At 39.7% G+C, this 19597-nt stretch overlaps 1 protein-coding gene across 1 annotated transcript in view; it reads right to left on the reverse strand.

Moving 5' to 3' along the window:
* EIF2AK3 (eukaryotic translation initiation factor 2 alpha kinase 3) overlaps positions 1-19597 on the reverse strand; it is a 69713-nt gene that overhangs the window by 41491 nt on the left and 8625 nt on the right. The window contains exon 2 of the mRNA XM_047067728.1: positions 15561-15690. Within this exon, the coding sequence (XP_046923684.1) occupies positions 15561-15690 (130 nt within the window). The remainder of the gene's footprint in view (positions 1-15560; positions 15691-19597) is intronic.

Consider the following 19597-nt stretch of genomic DNA (forward strand, 5'->3'; position numbering starts at 1 on the left):
GAGTACTGAATTATAATGTACTGAAGAAGAAAACAAAAAGAACTCGTGAGTCCATACTGATAACAAATAGATAAATAATACATGGGGGAGAAGGGAGGGCTGTTACTGCAATAAAATGCTAAGTGTCTACTGGCAAATATGACGGGAGGGGTGAAGTTAGAAAAATTAGCATTTTGCAACCATCACAGTAAAGACTGCATCAAGCAAAATTCAGCAATGGTGTTAAGTCTAAGAAGGTGGAAATTCTGATGAGGAGTAGGATATTTGCATGGTCTTAAAGTGTCTCTCCACGGACTGCTTATTAGTTACAAGAAACTAAACATAGAAACAAAAGCAAAAAAACTCCAATAATTATAGAGTGGAGAATTTAGATAATACCTTGACCAGATGATCAAAATTAACATCATCAATAAGTGACAGATGTGATTCCCTAGGAGAGGACACATCACCTACTCAGTATTCTAAGCCAAGAATGTACAATCTAAATAACCAGGAAGCACTGGATAAGCACAAAATGAAGAAATGTCTATTTTTTTAAATAAAAGGGCAGAGAGACTGTATTCTTCAAAAATATCAATGTCAGAAAAGACAAAGTCTGTAGAAAAATCTAGATTAAGAGAGCCTAATGGGACAAATAAATGAACTACCTGACCCTAGACCAGAGGCTACACTAGAGGTTAAAGACACTATAAAAGACATCACAGGTATCTTTCGGAGATATTGCGGGTTTGATTCTACACCACCTCAATAAAACAAGTCAAATGAACTTTTGGTCTTTCAGTGCCAATAAAAGCTATGTTCACATTATACTGTAGTTTACTAGGTATGCAATAGCATTATGTCTAAAAAATAACATAATACCTTAATTAAAAAATACTTTATTGCTAAAAAATGCTAACCATCATATAAGCTTTCAGCTAGTCACAGTCACCGATCACAGAACACCATAACAAATACATGACAACGTTTGAAATATTGCAAGAATTACCAGTGGTGACACAGAGACACGAAGTGAGCAAATGCTGTTGGAAAAACGGTGCCGAGAGACTTGCTCAATGCGGGGTTGCCGCAAACCTGCGATTTGTAAAAACAGTATCTGTAAAACACAGTAAATGAGGTATGCCTGTACTAGGTCAACTGATAAAATTGAAAAATACAGACATCAGATTAAAGTGTCGACATAACTTTACGAAGTTGATAACTATGCTGTGATTATATAAGAGAATATCTCTATCAGGAATACAAGTGAAGCATTTAGAACAAAAGGCCATGATGGATAGCTGATTTATCTCTACACGTTTTGGGGGGGGAAAGTGTGTAGGAGGGGTAGGGGGAGGAAAAAAGAGAGAAAGAGAGACAACTGAAATGATAAAGCAAACAAGATTTGGGGTAAGTAAATCTGGGTATATAAAGGTTGGCCCTTTCTTTTTATTGTTATCATTTTTATTCGTGCAACTTTTTGTAGTTGGAAATTATTTCTAAAGAAGAGGTCAAAAAGAAAAGAAAGGTAATAAAATCTTGCAGGAGCTCTGTAATTAAACTCAGAAGGCGATACCATTAGCAAAGGTTCATCTTGATTCTGGGTATTTAAAGATCTCCAACTCTTACTCTTTATTGACAAACATTTGATTTTAAATAAATTCTTGAATGGCACCAGTATGTATACCACCTCATATGACCTCAGAGTTTTCACATTACTATTTTATCCTTTTTTTTTTTTTTTAAGTGTGTTTATTTTGAGAGAGAGCAAAGACACGGGTGTGCGTGTGACTAGGGGAGGGGCAGAAAAAGAGGGAGAGAGAATCCCAAGCAGGCTCCTCACTCACTGCCAGCACAGACCCTGACATGGGGCTCAAACCCAAAACCGTGAGATCATGACCTGACCCAAAATCAAGAGTCAGACGCTTAACCGACCAAGCCACCCAGGCACCCCTATTCTTTGCTTTCTTATTTTACTTTTTAAAAATTAAAACTTTCCTTTTTATCTTTTGTAGAATGTCCAACTTGAAGTTGTCATTAAGAGCGGATTTAGGTCATTAGTATACATACCCTATAAAAACAATATGTAGGCAATATGATCTCCCATTCTCCCATTTTGAATTACCTATCAGTTAGAAAATCAAGTATTTACTGTTGTCTCCCTTTCGTATTATGTTAGGTATTCTCTATCCTATTTACTAGAATAGTAAATTCAGATTATGATAAAGTTAAAAAATGGGTAGTTCGGTCGTCTGGTCAAGTCAACAGCAGCACTAGTTAAGGACAAACAGGGAAAGCAGGTGTGCATCACTACAAGAAAGAGGAAGAGGGGCTAGAAGGTCTGTAGTAAACAGATAACACTTATTTTGACTTGTTTCCTCTTCCATTAACAACCTCTTTTCTCCTAAAACACTAGCAGATCCTTAAGAAACACAATGGCTCCTCAGTGCAAAAAATCAAAAACTGAAAAACTGCTAACAAAAAACTGCCCAACTAATACAGATTAAAATTCGTTTCTGTTTTAAAGATGATCTATATATATGCCTCCAAATGTAAAAGAAAACAAACATCCTGCTATTAAAAATATGGTTTAGGGGCGCCGGGTGGCTCAGTGGGTTGTGTCTGACTTCGGCTCAGGTCATGATCTCACTGCTTATGAGTTCGAACCCTGCATCCAGCTCTGTGCTGACAGCTCAGAGCCTGGAGCCTGCTTCGGATTCTGTGTCTCCCTCTCTCTCTCTGCCCCTCCCCTGATCGTGTGCACTCTCACTCTCTCAAAAATAAATAAACATAAAAAAATCTTAAAAAAATATGGTTTAGTGCTCGCTTTGGCAGCACATATACTAAAAAAATTATACACATATATACATATATATATGGTTTAAACAACCAAGAAGATTTGAGGTGATTGACCATATTGAGAAGAACTGCCTTATTTTAAAAGTTAGACGTTCAACAGCGTTAACTCAGTGAGAAAAGTGCAAAACCCAAAACAACAACAAAAAGCATTCTATGATTCAGGACATCATGTCGTATTTCTAGATCGTGATTTTAAAAGCTCACTTTGAAAGAGCTGCTCTTCACTAATTGGCTGCTGATGAGTCATACCCATGGCCGCTAACCTTTGCACTGATCTTTGTAGAGTCTTTCAGGCTGCATATGTGAAAGCAGATGGTGCTTTTCCTTGAGAGCCACAAGAAATGATGTATGCATGCGGTTCAGGTAGTGAGATGACATCACCCCTCACAAGAGCATTACCTCACCCTCCCAGCATAGGAATGAGTCACTCGATAGTCAGCTGCAAATCTCTTGGTAGAAAAAAATGTAGGTTACGGTGATGCATTTTTACATCCCACTGATTCGTCTCTGCAAGCAGCTATTTGTTCTGATTCGCTGCTCTGCTTCTCACACTAATTGAGTGACTTGCTTCCTCCATCAGTCACTTTTTAAAAATATAAATTCTTGTTGTTTTATGGTTTCCAACCCCCCCATTTGTTTTTTCCTGTGCATAATTTTAAAATGAAAGGTTGTCACACTGGTGGGCAAACTCAGTACCAAAGAGCCAATCAAGATCTTTATCCATGCAATCGCAAAGCAGTATAGTGAAATAATTCAATTTCTATTTCTGAACAAAACCTAAATGGCATAATGAATACCAGTGGCACATGTAATCAGGGAGTGCTATTTGAAATCAGAATGTGAAAATAAGAATTCCATTTCCAAGTGACAGGAGGAATTTCAACCGAGAAAAATGTAGGAAGTGCTACTACTCCAACGAATATAACCAGAAATAAAAACAAAAATTCTTCTAATTATTTAAAATATATTTTTTAATTTGGTTCTTCCTTCTTTTTCTAGGTACCACGCACCCACCACTGCCACGGACACATATATTTTCTGGGGTACATTCAACTTTAACTTATTCTGAACATTTTGAAACATGTAAAATAGAAAGAGACTAATAACCCCCCATGTATCTATCACCCAGTTTCAACAATTACCAAATTTTGCCAATTGTTTCGTCTGTTCCCCACCCACCCACTACATATACTTGTTTACTAGAATGATTTAAAGTAAATCCCAGACATCATGCCATTTCACCTACAAACATTTCAGTATTTATTGCTGAGAAGTAACTACCCTGCCAATATCACATTTAACAGAATTGAGAGTGATCCCTTAAAATCATCTAATATTTAAATCTCCTTGACTGTCTCAAAGATGTACTATACAATTGGTTTGCTCCAACAAGGAATTCAAACTCCACATATTACATTTGATTCTTTTTTTTTCCCCACAAGAACCCTTTAACTCCCTTTTTCATGCACTGATTTACTTGAGACACCAGACTATTATTCATCCTATAGAATGTCCCACAGCCTGGAGTTTGCATGTCATTTAATTTGTTCTTTTGTCCCATTTTCTGAAAAGTGTGTGATTAGACCTGGCGCTTTGATCTGATGCAGGTTGGATTTTTTTGATAAGAGTACTTCATAGGTGGTGCTACATACTTCCTATTATATTGAAGGCCAGCAACCTACAGCTTATAAACCAAATCTGACCCACTGCCTGTTTTTAACAGTAAAGCCTGATGGGAACACAGTCACACCTATTCATTTATGTACTGCTTTCTTACTACAACTACATAGACCATCTGGTCCACAAAGCCCAAGATATTTACTCTCTAGCCCTTTACAAAAAAATTTGCCAACCCCTGTGTTATGTCATATTTGTTACTATTATTCATCAGTAGATTTGGAGGAGTCAGCCTGACCCCTCCATTTTAAAGTGTTCAATCAACTTTTCACCATTTTAGTATCAACTGATGACCTATTATTTCAATAAAGGGAATAAAACAATGATTTCTAATTTTATATTCTTTCTGAATTTATTAGCAAGAACTTTCCCTCGTGTAGTTTTGGAAATGGGATTTACATGCACTATTACTTTCTCAAGTAGAGAACATTAAACACTTTCAAATCCAAAAAGTTGCGTCCAGTGTGTTCCCTAACTCAGAAAGAGGGAAAAAGAACATGCTGGCCCTGAGAGCTACAAAAGCCAAGTCCCAAGTACAAGTTTAAGAAGCAATAAAGTGAAAAGGGAGGAGAGGGTAAGCAAAAGGGGTGATAAGAAGCATGTGGTAAGACTCAGGCTTATCAACAGTAGAGATAAGGAAGAATGAACACAGCCTGTAAGGGAAAAGGAAAAGGAAAAAACGATTCTAGAATATTCACTAAAAGGGCACACATCTCTCTCCCACCTCAAGAACTCCAAGCATCTCCAGAATAATGCAACAGCTGATGCTTCTAATGATGACCTCAAGGACTAAAAAGATAAAATTCACGAAGACTGGGAAGATGTAAAATACATGAAAAACACTCCTTTGGAAGGGTTAACTTGTTGACTTTTTTTTGTTATACGGAAACCCCTTTTTCCCTGAACAATTCCTTTCCTGGCCATGCTAGCTGTTTTGCTAACCTAGGTAGGGAGACAACAGCAGGCATCCAACATATGAAATGGAGCCGGGTCTTCGGGGTGATGAATGCACCTCCTCCAGCCTCATTCCTGGGTCCCTGCCTTCGCCTACTGCTTGCTACGTGACCTTGGACAAAAATTAACACTGCACCGTTTTACAAAACTTCTCATGTTAACTGACTGCACTTGATCTGCAAATTCAGTCTCCCCAGCTGTTTTAAAAGGTGTGCCTTTTGGTTCCCAGACCACTGATGTTTCTACTGCTTTGGGGATCTACAGGCCTCCTGCTTTTCCCCACTCCTGTCCCTGTTCCCTCCAGTTCCTCTACAGTCAAAACAGAAAGGGATTTGGACACTCTCTAGAATTCAATTGACCAAAGGAGGATGTCGTGGTCAATGAGGAACAGGTACAGAGAGGAAGAGCAGGAGCGCGTTGACACGTGGTGAGTTCCCAGAGACTGAGAGGGCTCTCCAGGTAGAGATGTTAAGGAGGCATTTGCCTGAGTCGGTCTTCAGCTCAGAGGAGAGGTCTGAGCTGAAGAGAAAACTTAGAACTGCTGCTGTCATGGGAACAGAGGCACAACCCCTTTGAAAGAGAGTAGGGTGAGAAGATGACCCACACCCAAACTTCTAGAATTCTAACATTTAAAAATCCCGGCAGAGTGATGAGTCAGGGGAGACTGAGAGAAAAAGGTGCCTCAAGTCTACTGGCTTTAGTAGGATTTTAGGGACTCTCCTGTTTTCTTCCAGGTTCCGTTAGTTGGTGTGAATACTTTACGAATGTTTATATATATAAATACTTCCCCAGTTTGAGATGACTGGATTGAAATACAAATGCCTCACTGAGACAGCCTTTTGATTCATCAGAGTCTCACTGAAAGTCTCAAAGCAAAAAAGAATGTCAAGAAATGCTTTCCGTTTTGACTATGGAGGAATCTCTCCCACTTAAAATCCGTCAAGGGCTTCTGATGGCTCAGGATAAAATCCAAAATGTTCAACACAGCTTACTAGACCCAGTATGACCTGGCCCTGGCCCTGCTCAGCAGACTCATATCTGCGACTGCCCCCAACCCTTGTCTTTGCTGCCTTTCCTCTCCTTCTCTCAGCTCCTTGAGCACACTGTGATAATTCCCACGGCAAGGCTACCACACAGGCTACTGCCTCTCCCAGAGCAGTGTCTCCCCACCCCTCTGCCCATCTCTTGCCTGGACAGCTCCTTGGCCTCTTAGATCTCAGCTGTAAACTGAGATCCCTTCCGGGGAGACTTCTCCGGCCTCCTATCCAGGTAGGTCGGGCACCTTTGCGAAGGCTCTCTAGGGTCCACCCTTCCATGTGGCAGTTACCACAACTGAATTACATTACTTATGCTGTGATTATTTCATATCTGTCTCCCCAGCTGGCTCCACAAAGTGCCACATGAGTTCCACGAGGGCGAGGGTCTCATCTATCCTGGGCACTGCTGTACCCCAGTGCACACCCTGTCAGGCTCCCATGGCACTAACGATGAGTTCTGTTTTGGATGTGTTAAGTTCAGGTACCTTTGACTTTTCCACTAGGGATGTCTAAGAGGCAGTTAGGCACTCACAATATGCTGAGCAGCATGCAAAGTCTGCTACGTACATGATGTCTTTCAGCAATTATTCTGGATAAAGCACATTAAGAATTATGATTATTAGTACACAAAACACAAATACATTGGTAAGTACTGAAATATTTCAAAAAGCATGAAGCATCGGAAAGAGGGCAAGGAGAAGTCCAAAGATCTAGGGTTGAGTCTCAGCTTTACTACATCAGACACATCTCTGACCCATTGTGAGCCCTAATTTTCTAATCTGAAAAACAGAGGCTAGTAAGAGTATTTATTTTACAAGGCTATGTAAGGTTGAAATATGAATGGGTTTGGCATCACTTTGCAAACTACAAAGTACTAATCAAACAAGACTTGTTATGTAAACGTAATGTTATTTTGAACCTCTAATGTAATTCATGTGTGTATGCGTATATACGTATACTTATTAAAAGTGTTTAAAACAAAAATATAAACTCTTAATCTGAATACTTGTAAATTCATCCTGAACCTTCTTTTATTTTCTATAAATAAACTTCAGAAATAACTAAGGTTCATGAACACCAGATTTCAAAAGTTTCCAAAAAGCCTTTAGAATTTAAACAGCTGCTCCAAAAGTAAATTCACGGAGAAAGTAGAGAGCTTAATTATGCCATGTCAATTATTTCTTTCCCAATCCTGGATTTACAACCCCCATTTAAAAACAAAGCCTTGGGGGGCGCCTGGGTGGCTCAGTCAGTTGAGCGTCAGACTTTTTTTTTTTTTTTTTAATTTTTTTTTTTTCAATGTTTATTTATTTTTGGGACAGAGAGAGACAGAGCATGAACGGGGGAGGGGCAGAGAGAGAGGGAGACACAGAATCGGAAACAGGCTCCAGGCTCTGAGCCATCAGCCCAGAGCCCGACGCGGGGCTCGAACTCACGGACCGCGAGATCGTGACCTGAGCTGAAGTCGGACGCTTAACCGACTGCGCCACCCAGGCGCCCCGAGCGTCAGACTTTTGACTTCAGCTCAGTTCCTGATCCTGGGGTCTTGGGATAGAGCCTCGCGTCAGGCTCCATGCTAAGCACGGAGCCTGCTTAAGATTCTTTCTCTCTCTGGGCGTCTGGGTGGCTCAGTCAGTTAAGCATCTAACTCTTGATTTCAGCTCAGGTCATGATCTCACAGTTCACAGGTCCGAGCTCCATGTTGGGCTCTGTGTTGAAGGCACAGAGTCTGCTTGGGATTCTCCCTCTCCCCCTCTCTGCTTCTCTGTGTTCTCTCTCTCTCTCTCTCTCAAAAGTAAATAAACATTAAAAAAATAAGATTCTCTCTACCTCTACCCCTTTTCCCTGCTCTCTCTCTCAAATAAAAAAACAAAACCAAAAAACCAAAACCTCAAAACTAAATAAAGATGAATTCAATATAAGAATTAAATATATCAAACTGTTACCAGTCTTAAATTTGCCAGAAATCTCTATCAACCCTAAAATTCTCTTTTATCACATAGACATTCTGAAGGACTGTAAAGTACTTTATTGATCACAAAGATGAACAATATTAAAGTTAACAGGCATATTTTTGTATATTTTAATTCTTCAAAAATGATATACTATATATGGAACATAAAATGATAACTTTTAATAAACCAAAATGAGCAACCTACCAAATGACTAGGTACCAGAATTAAGTATTTGTGACTTTAAGAGAAAAAAAATGTTGAAGCATTGTGCTAAGGAAACACTTTTTTTTCCCCCCTGAAAATACTGAAATTGCTGTGATGGGGAGAATGAAGGAATCTTTTTTGCTGAAAGTGTTCCTGGGCATCGTACCTCACAGACTAAGGAAGGGGGCATGGTTAACAACTAATTAGATGATCTAACACGAGGGATTATGAGAACTTTCAGCAGATCTGGGTATTAGTCAGAGAAGGCATCCCACGTGACATGCTTAAGAGGAAATGTTTTGTTTTTTGCTTAAAAAAAAAAAAAAGGAAATGGAGAAAAAAACAAATCCTGAAGCAATGTGTTATTAGTTATCATCAACAATTGTGAATTAATGCCCAAGAGCATTGAGATACTACATAGATGATTATTTAATTCATTCATTCTTTCTTTCCTCAACCTATAGTGAACCTATAGAACAAAATACCTCAAGGAAAACTATCAGACTCACTTTGTAAGTGTACTTTTTGCATTCATGATGAAAAACACAGATTTCAGTAACTATCTCTGCCTTCATTTAGATCATTATACATTCATGAAGTAGATAATGTGCATGGAAAGTCAATTTCCTAAAAAATAGGGTCAAATCAATTTCTCACTCGGCAACATGCATGCTAGAGTAAACTAGTTTACTTCACAGCAATGCTTTCAGCCGTGCGAAGGGATTAATAAAACAAAATTGAATCAAAGCATGGTTTTATTTCTATAATTAAAAGAAAAGCAATTAACCTAAGCAATTATTTACATATTGGCTTGCTACATGACTGAACAGTGACTTTTCCAAATAAACCGCAGTCTTCAATGACACAGGCTCAAAATATGCTAGTTTGTGTACAAATGAAAAACTGCAAAATGACCAGACATCTTTCAGTGTAAATTAGAGAACCTTTAAAAGAGATCACCGATCCTCTTTTAATAAAGCACCACTCAAAGGGTCTACTGATGGATTCTTTGTGAACAAATCAAGTTAACCATTAAAAGTATGCCTTTTCTAAAGGATCCCCCTACCTACGAAGGCCTTTCTCAATGAATGCATTCTGATGAGGGGCGGGGAGGAGGCTGGAAAGCTCCAGTATCATAGCTGTCTGTTTCTGCACCTGTCTGAAACAGAAAGGCGGTGTCCCTTGGGGAGAAACATGCCAAAAATAAGAAAAAACCCCAAACTCTAAGTATAGACTTATAATAGGGTTGTTTGTTCTTTTTAAGAGGGGGAAGAAAAAAGGCATTTTAACAGAAAACTGAAACAAAAAAACAAATATGGTATCTCTAAATAAAGAAAAGGTAAAGATATTATCTAAGGAGAAACGAGTTACACGTATACAATTATGCATCCTAAATAAAGATAAGGAAGGTCTTTGTAATTAGGAATATGTTCCAAGACATAGACAAATAGATAGTTCAAGGATATTATATCTACTTAGATTTGGTGAAGCGTGATCCAAGTGTCACCCAGATACCCCAAAGCAACACTATGCTAATACGCTACAAAACAAAATTTAAGACAACCAATGAGGAACCACAGCGAAATCTCTTCAGTGCTTTTTCAAGGTTTAATCTGCATATAAATAACCAGAGGAAAGCAAATCAGACTTCACTTCAGGTGGTCCTTCGAAAAATTAAAAACAAAATTCTTAGCTATTATCATAAGCATTAGGCTTAGAACCTAGGGCACAACTGTTAAAGCTGATGGAGTGAACTTAAGTTTACCATTTATTCTCTCTCTCTCTCTCTCTCTCTCTCTCTCTCACACACACACACACACACACACACACACACACACCAGTTTTAGCTTGGTTTATTATCAGTATTCTTTTGAGAAAGTTTGTAAATTACCTAGTCAAGAGGAAATAATGGTAAATAATCAGATCAGGCATCTCAACCACCCTGCAGCACACAGGTGATCCTAAATATTATATAATATTGTTTTTAATGGAGCTGTCAATCTCTCCTATCCTGTATGTCAATTTTTTCATTGACATAATAAAAACACCACTAAAAGAACGTAATATACTATTTTATATGCCCTTTACATTAGAAAAGTTTAAGGACAATATCATCAGAGCAGGCCAGGAGGCAATGAGATATGCACCTAATGGCAATTTCAAATGAATTTGTGCTTTATTTTTTAAAGCCTTAAATGTGGTTTAAAAAAAAAAAAAGGGAAGTTGAAAACTTCCTCTCGATAATTTGGGAGTTTCATGTATCTGATGCTACCTGATTCCTGAAGTTACAACAATCTTTAGGATTTAGTGTAGTCCCATAATTTTACAGAGAAGGAAATTAAAACTCTGCTGAACTGAAGAATTTAGCCAGGCCACATAGTCAGTGAACAGAAGAATCCAAAGGAGAACTCAGGTCCCTGAATCCCAGCCCCTCCTCCACAGTCCCACACAGCATGAGAAGTTCCTGTGTGGCTTTATTTTATTATTCCAGCAAAAGTGCATGTGATTCATCACTGACTGCTCTATCATTAATAACTTTAAAATTATTAAAACAGTCAGGGCACCTGGCTCACTCGGTCGGTAGAGTGTGCGACTTTTGATCTTGGGGTCACGAGTTTGAGCTTCACGTTGGGAGTAGAGATTACTTAACACATAAAAGTTAACAAAAATTATTATACAGTCTATCAAATTCTCTTCATTAGATTCATAAGTAGCTTTACCAATTGCTGTACAGGGGATACATCTTCCCTGGCCTGGGTTTCATCTGTTTCTTCTTCATTACCACTCTTTTTTTTTTTTTTAATTTTTTTTACATTTATTTATTTTTGAGAGACAGAGAGAGACAGAGCGTGAACAGGGGAGGGGCAGAGGGAGAGGGAGACACAGAATCCGAAGCAGGCTCCAGGCTCTGAGCTGTCAGCACAGAGCCCAGGCGGGGCTCGAACCCGTGGACCGTGAGATCATGACCCGAGCTGAAGTCAGACGCTCAACCAACTTCATACCACTCCTCGCCCCTCCTTCATACCACTCTTGATGAAAGCTTAGAGAGACTGCCATTCTAATACAGGAGTCCCCACATGGAGTCATGGATCTATCTATTGTCACCTGGGTGGCTTTGGCTCTATCTCCAGGCCAGTTCCTTCCACCTGCTGTATCTACCCCTCCTCCCTACACTACCCTTCCCTACCAAATGCTGAGCTTCAGAAAGAGAAAATTAACTATTGCTCACAAAACGTTAGGGACCTTCGTAAAATATTTTATCAGATGCATTTAAAAAGGTATAGTAACTCTATGTGTCATATTTAGGGCATTTCAAATAGCAGTTTTTGAGCCTCTTTTTGCGGTATTTTGTCCAACTTGTGAACACAACTTGTAGCTGTTGAGCAACGCACACCCTACTGAGTACCAGAGGACTCAAGCTCACGCTACATTCCTGTTTGCCTTCCAAATATTCTTATACTATTTCTATCATACACTAGCTCAGCAATTCTCAAACTGTGGCCTGTAGATGCTTTTACAAGTGCAGAGAGTCAAAAAGTTCTGCGGCGAAGGTGTTACTTGCTTTCTCACTGGGGTGATATCCGCACTGATGGTATAAAAGCAATGGTGACTAACACTGGCAGCGCCTTAGCACGCCATCGAGCACCCAACTACTGGTCACTGTGTTTCTCACCAGCACACACTTGCGGCAAAAAGAGAGAGAGAGAGAGAGGGAAAAGTTTCACTCAGGAATGTTCCGGTGAAGCGATAAAAAGTTGATTTCATTCATTTGGGACCTGAGTACACGTTTTCACTCTTCTGGTGTGACTGTCGAGGACACACTAGCACTTTAGCCACACGCTGAATGAAACACGTCTTGAGGAAAAAGCGCTTGTGTGACGGACTTTGGGGGCTGTTTGTTCACAGGGCGCCATTTCTACTCAAAAAATTGAGGGGATGTGATGGTTATGAGAGCTGGGTACCTGTCAGACATTTTCTCAAAAATACACAAAGTGAACCTCTCACTGCAAAGAGAACAACTGACCATATTTGTGGGGAAAAAAAAAAACCAAAAACCAGTTTTCAAATGAAAATTCGAATTTTGGAAAACCTGTATCTACCAATGTAAGCTCAATAGTTTCCCAGTACTTAACTATTTTTCTGATGAGATCAGTGGTGATAGTAACACATTTAAAAAAAATTTTAATTTACATCCAAGGATAATAACGAATTTGATCTTTAAATATTCTATAAAGAAATGTGTCAACATCTGGAAGATCTGTATAACTCACTGAATCAATATTTGCCAGATGATGTTAAAACATCATGCATGAGTAAAAGGCAAGACAGACAAATGGATGTTAATGTAAAAGAGTACAAAATGTTCAGTGATATGGTTTCAGATTCTACAGTGCAACTAACCTTTAAGAAACTTCCATGTGTTTTGGTAGAGTATCAAAAAAGAATGACCCAATCATCTGAAGAGGCTTCTAAAATACATCTCCCTTTTCTAGCCACGTATATGTATGTGCCTGGATTTTCTTCTTCATATAGTTCAGCCAAAACAACAATGCAACACAATGAGCGCAGAAGCAGATATGAAAATCCAGTTATCTTCTGCCAAACCGGAAAGTAAAGAGACTTATAAAAATACAAAACAAAGCCATGCTTCTTACTAAAATATTTTTAAACTGGAAAATATTCTTCATAAAAATATGTTATTTATGCTCTCATCCAATGGGTTCATTTTTTAAAATGATTTAATAACAACTCTTTTTAAAATTTCTTTGAGCAGCCTGAGTTTGTAAAGGGGAGGTGCACACAGGATGGAGAAATGGCTCCAAAGCCCGAAGAATGGAGTATGGTCAGGCAAGGCTCGGTTTAATCCCAGCTTTATCGTCTAGTCGGTCTGCAATTTCAAGCAAATAACTTCTCTTGTTGTCATTAGCGTTATCTACATAGAGAACACGTAGTCTCAAGAAATGGTCTCAAGAACTTGGGGCAGCCGTAAAGTCTAGAAAACCTATTATGTTATCCCAGATGGGCAGTATCTTTCGATTTTCTGTTCCCACAAAATAGAAAATGAAAATCTAGGTCTGAAAAGAGGCCTCAGGCTTCTTCCCCTGCATGGAAGGTGGCCAGTGAGCTTTTCATTTACTGTTTCAGGGTGACACAGTGAAACTTTGGGAATATGCTTGAGATTCAACATTTCAAAGTATTTTATCCAAAGGGTCTAGGGTTTGGGGTACGTGGGGAGGAAAGCACTTAAAACAAGAGAGCCCTGATAAACCACAGGAAATGAGAAAGTTGAACTGTACCTAAGAAAACAGCTAAGGTAACTTAAACCCACTCAACAGCACTCAGGGCATCATAACTATTTGCATTCTACTTTGTCATACCATGCAATTTATCTTTCGTTCGTGAGTATATTTTAGTTTGCAAACACACACATGCTTTGTACCACCACAACACACTGTAATATTACCTCAGATGTGAACAGCTTACAATCTTCTGATTTTGCTGATCATCTTTTTATGTCTAGTTTAAAAATAAAGCAAAACATGCATACCCAAGCATAATCCCAGCAGAACACAAATCAATGAATGTTTCGCTTGAGTAGTAATTCATCTGAATATTATACCTGATTCACATTATTGTAATTTATAATAAAATTGCTATTTATATTAATAATTCACAATACAACAGAAGTTCAGTATTCTCAGATTTTTTTCAGCACACTGTACCGTCTGATAAATGGTAAGCACTATGAAAACCCAGTGAGGGCTCGGCACACACAAATGCGGAGGCGGGGCAATTTCCCAAAGCACCTGCCTGGGTGCTCCAGGAAGGAATCCAGGCTGGGTTTATTAGAGTGTAGCTGGGTCACTGGTAGCAGTTTTTTCATCAGAAAATTCCATCAACACTAATCAGGTCATTCTTAAGCCCCTCATGTTAGGTTTTGTCCTTTCCAAATTTGATACCAACTGGAAAGCTTTTTGAAAGGGAACAGTTGGTGACGAAAGAGAAAAAAGAACACCCACAGGGAGTGTCCCAGAGGAGCAGCCTGGTAAGATAGGAGGCTTGAGAGTATTCTGGAAAACAGAGGTGACTGCTTTCGTGTTGGCAGTCACAACTCAAGAGAGGGGCTTATTTTACATGACTTAAACAAGAGAATAAAGCTCTAGAAAAGGACAGAGACTTAATCTATCAGAGTCAAGACGAACGGTGAGAAAAAGAAATTTCCCTCATTTAACCCACACCGCACCCAACCTCATCAAAGTAAGCAGTGTCCTCACTTACTGATGAGGACACTGAAGCTCTGCGGAGCTGTGTCGCCTGCTCAAGTCTTGGAGTCATGTGCCCTAGGAGTTTCAGAAGCACGGTTTTTTTGTTTTTGCAAGTAATCAAATTTGTCTAAAATTACATTCAAAGAAAATGTCGTGCTTACCATTAGCGTATACACTTGAAGGGAAAATGTAGGGAATAATTTATGGGATTTTGCCACATGTATTTCTAACTATTAAGATGCAGTTAAGATACTTTTATTTGTTATTATTCCTAGGCACCTTGTGACAATAATAAGGCGGAAGAAACGGTGATCATGTTATAGCTCAGATAAAGAGCTATAGTGATACAGCAGACAGTATTCTCAGTTACTCATTTATATGATTAACTCCTTTAATGTTCAAAACAATCCTAAGAAGCAGAAGACATCACCCACTCATTTTACAGGAGGGGAACTGAGGAACAGCAAAGTTAGGTAATTGCCCCAAGGGGACACAGCTCGCAAAAGGCAGGTAGACCTCACACCCGGGCCATCAGGCCCTGAGCCCCAGCTCTCTAAGCAAATGCAGACTACAAGTGTCAGCAATCATTATTAACTGTTTCCAATCAATATGTAATAGAAAATCCTTACCTCTGGTTTGCTGAGGCTGGATGAAACCAAGGAGCCGGATCCCACATCCAAATCCCACTGTTTTTTACCACGATTCTCAGGATCCAAGGCAGCAATTCGCCCATCTAAAGTGCTGATAATCACTAATGATCTATAAATGTAAAAAAATAATAAGACAAAGTTTAAAAGATGTGTATGATATTGGGCACTGACTGCATACACTGGAAAGAACACCAGACCGTCTCAAGGCCTGGGGGAGGAGGGTCCACTTGCTACTACTATCTGTCTAAAGCCCACCAGGCTCCCTGCAGTATGTCCTCTATCTGTTTCTATCCCTTTGGAAGAGCTCCAGACTCCCAGGTCACCCCTCGTCCCCACACTGTAATCTCCACATGGAACTCAACATTCCCGGTTCTGCCGTCTTTTTCCCTTCCCTGAGCCCTGAAAGCCTTAACCCCGAAACACAGTTCTCCCTGAATGTTCACTTGCCTTCTTGCTGGAGTAGAAAGCCAGCTCTTCCTGAGGACATTGTTTCCGGAGCAAAGAGAATTCTTTTTTCCAAAACCCTTGACCCTTGGGCCCCGTGACAGGGTAGGCGCACTCCTTGCGCCTCATTGCCATTTCCACACTATTTCTCTCCTCTCGAAAACTTCTCAGGATCAGACTGCCCCACCCATTACCCCTCCTAGTAATTGTCCACTGACCCTTGGGCCACTAGCCTCACTCTTTGAGGATTTTAGCTCCTGGTTTAACTGTCACTGTTAACACGTTCTTTGGGTTTTCACTATCTGTTTACCTTGCCTCAACCACTGCCAAGGTGAGACCCTAGCCCTTGGCATTACCAATCACCGCATCTCCCCTGCCCCACTGAAATGTCAAGCATTCCATCCTCTGCCACCAACCCCTCTTTCCTGCTTATTTCCTCTACTTCCCCGATTCCCACAAATCTCGGACCCCACCAGGGATCCTGTCACTTTGACCTTGAGCTTCACTACCATTATGCCCTCACCTCTTTCTTACCCAGTGTAAATTCCATAGTCCTTCATTTTAAGCACTTCGTAGCTTCCTAGCTCCCCCCACCTCTACTCCCTGTCCCCTCTCACTTGTCACACTTGACTGGCAGAACTTCGACCCTGGTTAAATCCAACGTTTTGCATTTTCTCACTCGCTTCCGTGCAGTTGAATGTGGCCAAAGAAAAACATAACCATGCTGACTGGGCTCACTTTAATCACGACCACCAACGTGGAAGGGGCTATTAATGATGCTCTGCCATCACAGCACACTACTCTGGTCTGTATACTCACCCACTGTCCTAGGTTGACAATGTCATTTCTCCTCCTCAACTTCTAACACTAGCTCTTCCAAGCTCAGGCATCTCGGGGACAGATATAATCAAAAGAAATCCCACCATCACATCTCTCAGTTTATCAGCAAGGGACCCAAGAATTCTACCTACCCTGCTATCACTGCAGGTGAACTGTTCATTCATGGTTCCACCCACTACCGACGTTTCTGTTTAGAAAACAGATCTCTATTTGCCAGTCCTCACATCTCCTGTCTTGTTCTTACATCAGTCATTCCCCCTCTACCAGAGCATCCTTGTCAGCATTCAAACCTGGTATTATTTCCCCCCACTTAAAAATGAAACCAGTTAAACAAAATGAACCCTTTCTCCTCTCTAGCTTCCATCCACTCCTTGCCTGCCTCTGGAACAAAACTCCTTGAAAGAGTTCTTCTATATTCTCTCTCCAAATCCTCTCCCCTTTTTCTGTCTTAAATTATTCCTAATCAACATTTTGCCTCTGCCGCTCCACTTCAAAGATTCTTGTTGGGGTCATTAAAAACCTTCATACTAAAAACCCCATGGTCAGGTCTCCGTTCACTTGACCCTCTAGCAGCACCCGACCAGTGCCTTCTCCTTGCCCTTCGTGAAACGCACTCTTCATGCGGCTTCTAAGATCTGATTTTTTTTCTTAGTTGTACGCTACTCTTCCTCGGTTTCGCGTTCTGGTTCTTTCTCATCTCTTCTAGCTCTTAAAGTGTTCTCTACCCCCATGTACTTCATCTGATGGTCTCATCCAGCCTCATAGCTTAAAATACCATCTATATGCCGGCAATTCCCAAGTTTGTATCTGTCCCTGAACTCTGGACTTACATGTCTAACTGCCTGCCAGATTCAGGTGGTCTTACAGGCTTCTCAAAGTTCGCACATCCAAAATCGGTACCCCCGGAATGACTACCCCGATTCCTCAAACTCATCCTGATTTTCCCTCAGGGCCTTTGCAGCTACTGTTCCTTCTGTCTGGAACATACACTCCCAGATCCAGAACTGGTCTTCAATAAATATTTGTCCAATGAAAGACTGTGTTGTACACTTGTTTTAGGAATTTGTTAGGTATGTTTGTCTGCTTCAAAGGCCATGCAAATTCCACCTACAGATAGTTATGTTCCACTTTAGGATTATAAATACAAACTTCTTCTCTTCTATTTCACTTGAAGTACAAAGCATACAAAATCAAAGTGAAGCTAGAAGTTGACCATGACAGAAGAGTTCAACTCGTTGGAAACCTTTCAAAGCACTTAATTGTTTATCAAATGAATAAATGTATCAAGTGGATAAATAAAATTGTTAATTTATTTCCCAAACTATACACCAATTCTCATTTTGAATTTTCCAAATGGTAACTCATAATCTAATTTATGAAAATAAAGATTTTTGCTGCATTACGAACGCTAGTGACTTTAGATAACTAACCAAAAGAAAGAGAACAACTTAACTCCCCTCCCCACACATTACCCTGCTTTTGAAAGAGATCTGTTGGGAACTGGGGGAGAGATGGATACTACGAGGAAGAATATTATTTTATAATGAAGGGTATAAAAAATCCATACCTTAGATGTGCCAATTTACAAATAAAAGCAAGAGAATCTATCATTAAGCCAGCATTCCAAGGTTCACAGCCAAGTTACCTCGTTCCTAGTGCCATTGTAGAAATGTCTAATTCTGTTCAGTAATCATTAAACACAAATAAATAGCGGAATGAAAGCCACTCTAATTTAAACAAAACTTAGTATAAGCAAACAGTGTTAACCCATGAAAAATTAAGGAGACCACTGGAACACTTCAGACACTATTTTTAAAGTTCAGAACCAACATTGTTTACCACCCCTGACATTCTACTTTAACAACAACAGCAACAAAAACCTTTATTTTTTGAGTATGTAGGTATTTGGGCTAGAGGTATATAGAGAAGAATGGTAAAATTCTAGGTCTCATCTTCAAAACAAAGAAAAACCCAACAATAAAATATGCATATGTGTATCTTAGGTGGATATAAAAATACACTTTAAGAAGTCACTTGGAGTTTAACATCTAACTGTTCTTTCACTGAAAACCTATCATATGAGGTGCATTTTAACTGAGTCAAAGATTCTGTTTTTAAAAATTTTTTTAATTTTTTGTTTATTTATTTTTGAGAGAGAGAGAGAGAGAGAGAGAGAGAGAGAGATGGAGATGGAGCAGGGGAGGGGGAGAGAGAGAGGGAGACACAGAATCCGAAACAGGTTCCAGGCTCTGAGCTGTCAGCACAGAGCCGGACGTGGGGCTCGAACTTGGGAATGGCGAGATCATGGCCTGAACTTAAGTCAGACGCTTAACTGACTGAGCCACCCAGGTGCCCTGATTCTGTTTTTTTTTTAAAACAAGATATTTTCAGATTATATACTGTATCCGAGAAGAAGTGTAAATTTGGGCAATAATTAGAAGAACTACAAACCTGTGGGCAGGAACAAATAAGTATATCACTTTCCTAACTGCCTTTTGATATTTAATGTAATCTGTTTCTTCTATGTGAATGCAGTACCCTTAATTATTTTAACCTGCTTGATAGAAATAACAGTAAATCCCCTACCAACTCTGTTAAGTGTCAACACACACACACACACACACACACACACACACACACACACACAGTCCTTCATCCGCTCATCTGCAACCCGCTAGCCATAACATTAACTATGGGCTCCTTCCCAAGCATGTCTCTGGAAGCAAGTATCC

This window comes from Lynx rufus, unplaced genomic scaffold (assembly GCF_022079265.1).
Source record: "Lynx rufus isolate CCGP_SWC_20201006 ecotype Redwood Valley unplaced genomic scaffold, mLynRuf1.p SCAF_8, whole genome shotgun sequence".
Classification (NCBI taxonomy): Eukaryota; Metazoa; Chordata; class Mammalia; order Carnivora; family Felidae; genus Lynx; species Lynx rufus.